The 12,024-nt window shown below is 35.8% G+C and overlaps 1 protein-coding gene across 2 annotated transcripts in view; it reads right to left on the bottom strand.

Annotated features, from left to right (window-relative positions):
• The window catches only part of tbc1d19 (TBC1 domain family, member 19), a 35,017-nt gene extending 26,914 nt beyond the window's left edge, over nucleotides 1-8,103 (bottom strand). For both annotated transcript variants that reach the window (XM_079843515.1, XM_079843516.1), the window contains exons 1-6: nucleotides 7,869-8,103; nucleotides 7,674-7,746; nucleotides 6,801-6,846; nucleotides 4,241-4,316; nucleotides 2,236-2,310; nucleotides 2,083-2,146 (exon numbers count right to left, since the gene is read on the bottom strand). In XM_079843515.1, the coding sequence (XP_079699641.1) occupies nucleotides 2,083-2,146; nucleotides 2,236-2,310; nucleotides 4,241-4,316; nucleotides 6,801-6,846; nucleotides 7,674-7,746; nucleotides 7,869-8,021 (487 nt within the window). In that variant the 5' untranslated portion in view covers nucleotides 8,022-8,103. The remainder of the gene's footprint in view (nucleotides 1-2,082; nucleotides 2,147-2,235; nucleotides 2,311-4,240; nucleotides 4,317-6,800; nucleotides 6,847-7,673; nucleotides 7,747-7,868) is intronic.
• Nucleotides 8,104-12,024: the final 3,921 nt, after the last annotated feature.

Genomic DNA, 12,024 nt, shown 5'->3' with positions numbered 1-12,024 from the left:
ACGAAAATATGGTAGAATAAATCAGTAAGCACTCTCACCAAACTGCGTTTGATGAAAGCCCTGAGGCTGGTTGCATAAACCGTTAAGACTAGTCTTACAAGTTAGACATACATTTTTTTCTTTAAGACTGTTCATAACTTTTTTAAATCAGTTACATAAAAACATAGACTGGCCTAATTTGATACGAAAAGTAAGACTGAATGCCACTTGCCTAACTGCTAGTGGGTCATACTAGATCTTAAGACACTGTCTTAACATAATGGCTTAGTTTATGCAACTGGCCCCTGGTTTGGCCAGTTGCAATACGGTTGCAAAGCATGGACAATGAAGAAGAGGAAGAAAGGCACATCCAGGCTTTTGAGAACAAGTGCATTAGAAAGTTGATATGAAATCCAATGACAAAGAAGAGAGCAGTGAGCAGGTATACAAATTGGCTAGAACAATGAGCGAATGGCTGAATTAAATCCCGCTAGTTATTCTATTTTGGTCATGTAATGAGACAATCAGTCAATACCATTGAAGGCATTATCATGTCAACCATTGACAACCAACCAACCAACCGTTGACAGGTTTAGTGGAAGGTTTCAGAAGTCTTGGAAGACTGAGAATATTCTGGCTGGATAATATCATGACATGGACTGGTCTGTCAGGAGCTAGTTTGTTTCATGCCATACAAGATAGAAGACTAATGGCCTAACAAACCAAGCGACAATGGCGAAATGACATGACAGACTTGATGCCAAACATGATGCAAATGATGAGAAATTCAGGATGATGAAATTATCTGAGGTGAGATTGGTATGATTTATTTTGATAATACACTAGACATACACACACACAAAATTTTGGACCAATTAATTTTGTAATAAAAGAATTGTAATGTTTTTGAAAGAACTCTCTTGGGCTCACTATGGATTTTTGGTGAGCACAAGAATAAATATCCATTTTAATCAATTATTACTAGTGCTCAATTATTATTAATAGTTCTTATTATTATCAGTGTTAATGTCATAATTATCATGATAGCAAGGAGATGCATGACACGGATTCATAAATAAAGATAAGTTTAATAAGAACTGAAAACAGTTTTTACTGCTTAATTATTTTTTTGTGATACTGTGAAACTGTGATACATTTTTTTCAGGACTCTTAGATAAATAGAAAGGGCAAAAGAACAGCATTTATCTGAAATAGAAATTTTGTGTAACATTATAAATGTTTTTACCGTTTAATGCGTCCTTGCTTAAAATAATAATAATAATTCTTAATTACCCCAGGATTTTGAATGGTAGTTTATCAAGGTTTCCTCAAAAATATTAAGCAGCACAACTGTTTTCAGCATTGATAATAATGATGTTTCTTGAGCACCGGATTATCATATTAGAATGATTACTGAAGGATCATGTGACACTGAAGACTGGAGTAATGATCCTGAAAATTCATCTTTGCCATCACAGGAATAAATTGCATTTTAAAATATATTAAAATAGAAATTATTATTTTATACTGTTTTTACTGTCTCTATGATCAAGTAAATGCAGCCTTGGTGAGACTTAATTAAAGAACATTAAAACATGGTAGTGTATTGAGAGTGAGTAAATGATGTACATGTAAATTATCATTTTGGGAGCAAATAATGTATGTGTTAATTTTGAGAGAAAGTATTTCTTTAACATGAACAAAAGCTGTTAGCCTGGCAATATTACACTCTGTTCTGAAGTCAATGCAAAATTGTAATTCAAGAGAAACAAATAAAAAAGAAACGTGCAAAAGAAAGCAAGCAGAAAGAAAAGAATCTATAGCCATTAGCTTTAGTTATTGGGATGTGGTCCAGGGGTCTGGACATGCTCTGGTTTCACAGGAAGGGCTGTTTATTCCAGTGTCCTCCAGAAAACGGTAAATGTTATCATACACACTGCAAACTGATAGCATTGTTATGGAGCTGTTATACTGCTCAGAGCTTCTGTGTGCGAGCCAAACCTCTGTGTGTAAACATTCTGCAATGCATTAACACGCACGCACGCACACTGAGATGTAACCTCGAACATGTCAGGAGGGAAGCACAGACTGTGAGTGCATTACCTGGTTCATCAGTTCCCATCTCGTTCCATTTATTTGTGAGCTCTTTCTGCTCTGAGACGGGACGCTATAAAACAGAGAAGAAGAAAAAACATATAATTGATCAAATGAATATGTAATCGATTCTGTTGTACATCCGCTGGTTTAGACCTTTACCTTCCGTGCCAGTGGGATTCCCAACTCAGTGCACATACTGTTCAAACTCTTCAGGATCCTCTTCTCCCAGCTCACCTACAACACACACACATTGTGATTTCATGTTTTATGTGGACATTCCAATCCTTTTTATACTGTAAAACTGTATATTCTAACCCTTAACCCGAAATCTACCCATCAGAGAAAACGTTCTGCATTTTTAGATGTTCGAAAAAATATCACTTATTTAGAAGCTGTTTTCCTCATGGGGAGCAAAAAATGTCCTCACAAGGACAAGGACAGTGTTGGGGAAAGTTACTTTTACAAGTAATGCATTACAATATTGTGTTAATCCCTAATTGCCTTAGTTTTTTATAGAAAGTAATGCATCATGATACTTTGGCATTACTTTTCCTCATCCAAGCTGGACTTGCTTGTTTGTTTTTTAATAACTAAAAAGTTCTATTTTTGCCAGATGTAAAGGTACTTTCACGCCAAAAGTGAAATGAATAAGCCTCTGGCTGAAGGAAATGAAAATCCACACATGTACAGTAGAAGGCGCAGCTCAAACAAACCTTTCGGCTCTACTGCTGAAGAAAAACTTACTTCAGCAAAAAATTTATCATCGAAGGTCAGCAGCAAAGACGTTGGTTAATAAAGTATATTTGTGTAATTTAACATATTTAATTACTGCAGGTTTGTGTAATATTCTGAGTTTGTATTTCACTGTTTTTATTTATTTTGAGGAATACTGAATCTGTTTTGGTGCAAGTAAGATGAGTAAATGCCTAATCCCATTCAGTCTAGAACTACAATAACCATCATGTTTACACAGCGCTCACAACACCTCTGCACTTACTCCTGATTTCACTCAACATAGACGAGAGAGGAGATGTCAGACAATAAATGGAAAAACAAAGTAACTTGCATTACTTATTTGAAAAAGTAACTTGGATATTTTGTTGTAAATTTAAAAGTAATGCGTTACTTTACTAGTTATTTAGTACATGTAACTAGTACCTAGTTGCATGTAATGTGAATTTATGTTCAGCTCCAAAATGTATTTTAACACTTAATGTATGAATGTCTTTGGAAAAACAAACAAAACATAAAGCAAGTGAAATTTATTGTAAAGGAAATAGCACAAACGCACTTTTTGAGCAAAATATTTCATTTAAAAAATCTGTTAGGTTACGAAAAAATTAAAAACAAAACATACACTACTGTTCAAAAGTTTGGGGTAAGATTTTTTATTTATTTATTAAATAAAAACTTTTTTTTCAGCAAGGATACATTAAATTGATCAAAAGTTCTCAAAAGACAAAATTCCTCAAAAAAAAAAAAAAACAGCTGCACAACTGTTTTAAAAATAGGAAATGTGTCTTGAGCAGCAAATCAGCATATTAGAATGATTTCTGAAGGATCATATGACACTGAAGACTGGAGTAATGATACTGAAAATTCAGCTTTGCCATCGTTATAATAAATTATAATAAATTACATTTTACAATATATTCATATAGAAAAAGTAATTTTAAAGTTAATAATATTTCACAGTAGCTTTTACTTTATTTTTTGATCAAATATTCTTGGTTATAATAAGACAATGAACAAGACATTGATATAAAACGTTGAAAGATCTTACCAGACCGCAAACTTTTATTGGTAGTAGTTTATGAAGTTTATGAATTTATGAACAAATGTTGACAACGAGATCATGTTAATGTGACAAGCTACATCTATAGATACCCTGCAAGGACATCTTTGTGAACTTGAGGAGAACTGACTTCACACTATATTCACTCAAGTAACTAAAAGTCATGGCTCAGAAAAAAAAGTTAGTTCTATAAAAAAAGCCAGATGCAACTTAATATTTCATTATCTATGCAATGACATTTAGACAAGTTACTTCCAGTTAGTGTCCAAATATGAGAGTATTAACAGATAGAAAGATATAAAGACTTAAAAAAAAGGAGAGAGTCAGAAAGAATAATAAAGATAAAGATGCAAGAGAAAGACTGTGTACCTGGGCTTTGCGCATATATGCCAGGGGCTCTTTGGTGTGTTCAGGAGGAGCTCTGGGGTGCCCAGGGGGAGGCAGACTACACCACACATAAACACAAGGGACAAACCATCAGTTACATTAGTTTAACCTCCATGGAAACCTACAGTCAAAATTAGTTTTCGAATATAAAACATGTTATAGAGTGCACCAGTGCAGAACAGTGCAATAAGTTCAGATAATCTAAGAGCAGATATGGGCGGAGTAGGTCTGAGAGATATAGAGGTGCAAGACCATTTAGAAGTACCTTAAAACAAATATGTGATGCAACAGGTAACCAGTGAAGATCATGGAGAAGGTGAGCATTTTGTACATACTGTAGCCTTTTCAAAATGTAAGCCAATTAATAAGGCATTACAGTGGTCCAAACGAGTTATTAGTGCATGAACGAGGGTTTCTGCATCAGGGAGAGAGGAGTGGAGACGTGCAATATTACGCAGGTGATAAAAAGAGTTTTTAACAACTGAAGTAATTTGAGAAAGATTACGTACAGGGGAGGAGGGTTTGACAAGAACCCCATCCATGTCAAAGGACAGGTCCATTCTATTTACATGTTTGGTGGAGCCAATCAGCATTATTTCGGGTGTGCTCTCATTTAATTCATGACAGTTCTTCAGAGACATCCGGTGTTTGATTTCTCTAATATATGCGGTGAGTGAGTCAGGCAGAGAGTTTTATGGAAGCATTTCTCCCATTCATTTTCCCCATAGGGACCCACACTTGCGGTCTTGGCCACTTGAGAGTGTGTGCATTGAGTTTGTAAGTGTGCAATACTGTCCCAGGTCTGAAAAATGCCAAAGCGCAGTACACTTAACGCTGCAAAGAAACGATTATCCCATCGTTCATCACGTTCGGTAACTTACACGCCTTGATTTCAGGACAAGTCAAGGAAAACTTTATATGTATATTACATATAACTTGGTAAATGCCAAATTTTCTCTATATTTTGTAATCATTATGACCACAACTTATTATCTTAGAACTGGACATTTCTGGACATATTGACATTACTTGGACTGATAACAATTACTCTAAATTGAAGAAACATGCATTTTCTGTAAATCTGCTTTGAAACTATATGTATTGTGAAAAGCCCTATACAAGTAAATGTGAAATGAAATTGAATTGGTAGTAAAATGTAAGGTGTTGTAAACTGTATTGGTGCAGATAAGTATGTGTATTTTGTTAAAAAAAAAAAAAAAAAATTTTTTACTGCTGCTGCTTTTTATCACTTCATATGAAGCACCGCATTTAAATTGTGTGTGTTACATTAGAGACTGAACCGACATTTTAAAGTTTGAAGAGTATTGAAAATCAAAATGTGTAAATAAAGCTCTTGCATTTGTACAACACTGTTTTGTAAGTCTGTCCCATTGGGTAATCAAAAATGATACGTACACTTGCAGTCTTTGCACTTGAACAAGTTTGGCCAAATACAAGAAATACGTCATGCAAGTAGACAAGTGGTCAAGTGCGAAGAGCACAAGTATAGGTATTAGGAGGACAGGCCCTTTGTTTAAAATTCATCATTTGCAATATCTAGCGAAGTAAACCATCAGATCAAAGGGTGATTCTTTTTTCAAAGTTAATTTAGGTGTCTTTCCAAAAAAAAGGATACTTAGGAGACTCCAAAAGGACACCAAATAACCAAATGATATAAGGAGTCCATATAAATTCATACATTTCTGCACACCAAAGCATGTTCAGTTGAAAATTCAGCAAACATTTAGCATAAATTTAGCGTTAAAAATAAATTCCCCTGCAAAGAAAATTAATGAGAATTGTTCTTCGAGAACCCTGTTCCACTCTATTGTACCCATCCTGAAAACTCTTGACATACACCAGACTTCCACATTAAGCTCTACACAAAATGACATTTAACAGAGACACCTGCACCATATTCCATTTTCAAACTTTATGAAGCCAGTCCTATACTTCTTTTCTGAGGCCCATTAGCTAGAAACAGTCATTTTAGGATAAACACGTAACAGAAAATGTGTATCTACAAAACATCTGACAATGCTGTCCTTTCAAACAAGGGGCCATGCGGTATACATATATATTTTTATTGTTTTTTTCTCATCTCTAACAATGGCCAGCTTGAACAGTTTTATGGGCTACACTCTGTAAAAGCAATTTATATTGTAGGTCAGACACTACTTTAAGTCCTGTCCTGTATTTGTACCTGGATCATTTTAAGCTTAATGAAGTAATTCTGTCTCTTGTCATTTTTACATTTTGCCATGAAGAGTACGTGTCATAAAACTGTATAAACACTAAAACTGGAGGAAGGAAAACTTTAGACATGTTCAATGGACTGTATGTGTATATGAGTGTGTGAGAGAAGAGAGAGAAAGAGTATAATATCGTGTCTAAATCTCATGTCATCCTTTTTATTGCTGATTATCTCAGTATGGCAACACAAGAATAAAAAAATTATATATGTAAAACAGAATATAAAATACAAGTAGAAGAAACTGGCTATTGTATTTAATGATATGTATTATAAAATGATATCACTTACATGTGTAATTCCCTGTAAACTGCATTTTGTAATTTTCTCTCCCAACCTACAAGAATAAAAGGATCAGTGGCACTACAACAGGAAACACATTAATCTCTTGAGCAAGTTCACATTTGACATACATGTTTTTTTATTAAACATAAATACCTTGAATAGAATTTACACACATGAATAAGAGAGAGTAAATATAGGCTATATACTGTATATAATCTTCACATTTTAAACATCATTTTGCCTTCCCTATTTCATTGTAATGATCTGAAAAATAAAATGAAAATGAAAAAAATCGATGTCATCTCTTAATCAATATAAGCTCATGATTATGTATGATAATAATAGGGTATATTTTTTATATTTCTTTTATATTGTTATATTTTCTAAGTTTAGTTTAGAAAGCTTTGTATGTTTGTATGTTTTATTAAAAAGGGAAGATATCATATAATTTGTCACTCATTAAATTTACTTTTTATTTTATTTCTAAAGCTGAATTTTCAGCATAATTACCCCAGTTGTCAGTATCACATGATCCTTCAGACATTATTGTAATATGATGATTTGGTTCTCAAGAAACATTTCTTATTATTAGCAATGTTTTCATGATTCCCTGAGAACAGCATTTATTTAAAATAGAAATCTCAATGTCTTTACTGTCACTTTTGATCAATTTATTGAAGCTTTGTTTTAAAGTTAAAGGTATTAATTACTTCAAAAATATTACTGACCCAAAACTTTTGAACGATACTGTATTAAAATCACTTTTGAAAAAAATAATAATAACAAAGTAAAAACTATTTCACTTTATTACTCCAGAATGGAGTAATGCTCTATATCTACCTCATTCACTCATTTTTAATGTCATACGTCATGTCTTACCTGATGCCTTTAACAATCTTCTCACATCATCTTTCAGTGTTTCTAGTTTAATTTCGGGTTTGTGCATACATTCCTAAAAAGAAAAAAACACATCTCTGCAATGAAATACAGCAGCAAACGAAAGCTGGCAGTGTATGATGCAGTGACCGTATATCGTGTTGCACACTCTGCAGTCCGTTAGCTGAAGCTACTCACTTTAGCCTGTTTCTCCAGCTGAGAGTGTAAATGAGTCCCTTTGAGCCGTTGAACTATCTGCGTGATAGAAACAGACAGCTCTGTGCTCTCGTCGATCATTATCACACTTTTAATGCGATGTCGAAATGATTTTTGTCCCCAACAGATTTTCATCTGTTAGCGATGCAGCATCACTGAATGAAGCACTGTATCCAGGCAAATGACAACAAACCTTTCAGGAAACACTGTCGTCAACGAAAGGTTCCGACACTACAGGCCTTTATTAACATTAATAATAAGAGTTCTTACGCCAACGACTCAACATTATTAATTCACAAAATTCATAAATTGTTTTTTTTTCTTTTTACTTTACATGTTGTAAAGTATGCTGTAAACATATTTATATATACATGCAATACATTGTTTATAATGTATTCATATGCATCTTTTTATAAAACATAAATATGTTTGATATAGGCTAATGCTAAATTTAAAAAAAAAAATACTTTAAAAGTCACTTTAAAAGTTTCATAATGGAAATGCACTTTCTGGTTTCAGAATTTGAATTTGCTGCTTCAGTTGTTGTGGTGTTGCTTCCCATTACTAGATTGTTGTGCAGAGTGATCAGGTGCATTTTAAATAATTGCAAAAAATCAAAACACTTCCGATCATTGTGTTCTTGTGTTAGCAATGGTTACCTCCAAAGAAAGATGTGCAATAGCATCAATAGCATTTATCAGATTATCAAGAAGTTCATGGAGAGAGGTTTGAATCAAGTGCAGCGTTAGTTCTGGCAGGTCACGTAAGTCAAGCTTGAGTGGGAGTGGGCTCTCTCACAATTCTGCCCCAAAACACTGCCATGAATAAATAATGGTATCAAAACTTCCTGCAAGAGCAACTTCTCCCAACGATCAAGGAGCAATTTGGTGATGGTCTGTGAATATTCCAGCATGATGGAGCACCATGTCACAAGCCAAGGCAAGAGGGATAATGAAGTGTCTCGGAGATCATTGTGCTGAGATTTTGGATCTGTGGCCAGGCAACTCCCTGGATCTTATTCCCATAGAGAACATGTGGTCAGTCCTCAAGGACGAGTGAACAAGCATGAAGTCCACAAATTGGGATAAAGCCTGTGATCAGAGTCCAGAGAGGGCTCCAGCCCATGACCAGAGTCCAGAGATGGCTGCAGCCCATGATCAGCATCCAGAGATGGTTTCAGCCCCTGACCAACGTCCAGAGATGGCTCCAGCCCCTGACCAGAGTCCAGAGATGGCTCCAGGCTGCGCCTCTGTGGTCCCCTGAACTTCCTGCACCGCCATGGTCCCTTGAACTTTCTGCATCACCATGGCTTCCTGAACTGCCTACACCTCCATGGCTTCCTAGCCTGCCTGCATTGCCCACGCTCCACGGCCCAGATCTGCCCATGCTCCACAGCCCAGGTCGCCCATGCTCTACGGCCCAGGTCCGCCCATGCTCCACGACCCAGGTCCGCCCATGCTCCAAGGCCCAGGTCCGCCCATGCTCCAAGGCCCAGGTCCGCCCATGCTCCACGACCCAGGTCCGCCCATGCTCCAAGGCCCAGGTCCGCCCATGCTCCACGACCCAGGTCCGCCCATGCTCCAAGGCCCAGGTCCGCCCATGCTCCACGACCCAGGTCCGCCCATGCTCCAAGGCCCAGGTCCGTCCATGCTCCACGACCCAGGTCCGCCCATGCTCCAAGGCCCAGGCCCACCACTGCCTTGCCATGGACCTTGTCCTGTCTTCTTGCACGGGCCTGGCCCACCATTCCTCTCCCAAGACCACCCTCCTGTAGCCTACTGTTGTAGGTTTTGATTTGTTTTTGTTGGGCATCGGGAGCCACCCATAGAGGGGGGATCTGTAATGTCTAGTGTTTTGGTTTTGTTTCACGTTCTTATTTCATGTTCAATGACATGCTTCCTGTTGTCATGTGATTCAATTGTGCCCTCATGTGATCCTGCCATGTGCTCCCTTGTCATGTGTTCTATGTTGTCATTTTCTGATTGGTTCATTGCTTGATCATTGTTCGCAGGTGTCCCTTGTCTTATCATCAGTAGTCTGTGTGTATTTAAGCCCTCGTGTTTGCCATGCGTCTTTGTCTAGCTTTGTAAATGTAACCTGCTGTTGGTGAGTGTTCAATGTTATGGTCAAGTCTCTTCTAGTCATCGTTTGTTTTGTATCTGTGCATGTTTATCATTAAACTGCACTTGGGTTCATCTTTAAGCTTGCCTCCAGTGGATTCCCTCCGCTATACAGGTTGAACCTGAACATGTATAGACATGAACAAGAAAGCAGATTCTGTTTCACTTTGCAGGAATGCTGATAATGTTTATTGTGCACAAATATATCTGACAGCAGCTATCAGGAATTAAAGCTTCTGGCCAGTGCTAAAGATTTTTGGGTTAACAAAACCTGTGTGTGGTCTTCTTCAAACATACCATCTAAAAGCCATTATGTTTTATAGTATGGCAAGCTATATGTTTTGTCCTAGCTTTATAGTCACAGTTAAAAGGATCACATTGCCAAATCATTAAAATGCATTTCATGGATAGCCTACTCCTTTTAACTAATTACCTACTCATCCAGAGCAACAATTAAAGTCATCATGAAATCAAAGACAATTCAAATTTATGACAAGTTGTTCCCTTTGATATTATACTATAAGCTATACACTCGGTAGGCCTACACTAAAAAAATGTAACAATGTGTTGTAAAAGTAAAAAAAAAAAAGCAGTTTGTTAATTTTGCAGGTCTCTCTCTCCAAAGCTATAAAGCATCTTCCAGGCTGTTTAAATTGTGTGAGAGCGCTGAGTGCTTTGTTCAGTATAAAGAGGTCAGTGAAAGAGTAAAAAGGCCCTTAAAATCTCTTTCGGGATAAACCCTTTGTCAGAATAGTAAAACAGTGTCAAAGAGTACCCAAACAACTTTACTTGTAAAATGAAAAGAAAAAAAAAAGTCTATATTAATTTAAAATGTTGTGTAGTTGCTTGGTTACGAAAGAATGAATAAAGTTATAGCACATTTAATGACCTGTGTGCAAAATAAATCCGTCCATCCATCCACCAATCCATTTTCCAAACACCTTGTCCTGTTGTGTGCGTTCATGTTTTTCTATCATGGTGGGGACTTCAACCTGAATTCACACTGAATCATGGGGACTCTCTAAATTGACGTCCCTATGAGGAAACAAGCTTATAAATCATACACAATTTTTAATTAATTTATTTTTATGTAAAAATACAGAACGTTTTCTGTGATAGATAAGTTTAGGGGTACGGTTAGTGTAAGGGGATATAATATACAGTTTGTACAGTATAAAAACCATTACGTCAATGGAGACTACCCAAAAAAGATAACAAACCAGACGTGTGTGTGTGTGTGTGTGCGTGTGCGTGCGCGTGCGCGTGCGCGTGCGCGTGCGTGTGTGTGTGTGTGTGGTCCAGGTATTCCCTATGGGGACCAAAAGTTCCCAAAAGGATGGTAATCATTTTTGAGCTTGTGGTGACTTTTTATTTATCCCCATGAGGAAAGCAGCTTATAAATTATATGGAATTGATACAGAAAGTTTTCTGTGAGGATTGTGTTCAGGGGATAGAATATACAGTTTGTACAGTATAAAAGTCATCATGTATATGGAAAGTCACCATAAAACACCCTTCACCCTATATTTCCCAAGTTTTTGTTTTCTTCAATATCTTGAGTTGTTTACCAAACTGCGTCAAACAAATTTATATATATATATATATATATATATATATATATATATATATATATATATATATATATATATATATATATATATATATATATATATATATATATATATATATATATATATATATATATATATATATATAGTTGAGCTGATTTGCATAAATAAGGGTAACTGACTTGTCAGCAGAATGAGGGACACCAAAATATTTCATTTTTGGAGTTAATAATTAAAATAAATATAACAACAAAAATATTATTAGTTGTAGTATTTTAAGTTAAAAAATAATTTAATTATTTATTTTGTTTGTATGGTTAATATGTTATAAAATAGTTTTATAATTAAATAAAAAAGTTGGGTTTTTTTGCCTATAGTTGTTTACAAAATGTCATGGGGTGTACCGTATTCTTGGAAGGTGTCTAGTGAGAAAGTGAAGGCGGGGTCTGC

The sequence above is a fragment of the Gobio gobio genome (assembly GCF_949357685.1).
Source record: "Gobio gobio genome assembly, chromosome: 2".
In the NCBI taxonomy this organism is placed as follows: Eukaryota; Metazoa; Chordata; class Actinopteri; order Cypriniformes; family Gobionidae; genus Gobio; species Gobio gobio.
The sequence above is the reverse complement of the archived record's forward strand: the minus strand, read 5'-3'. Positions and strand labels throughout refer to the sequence as shown.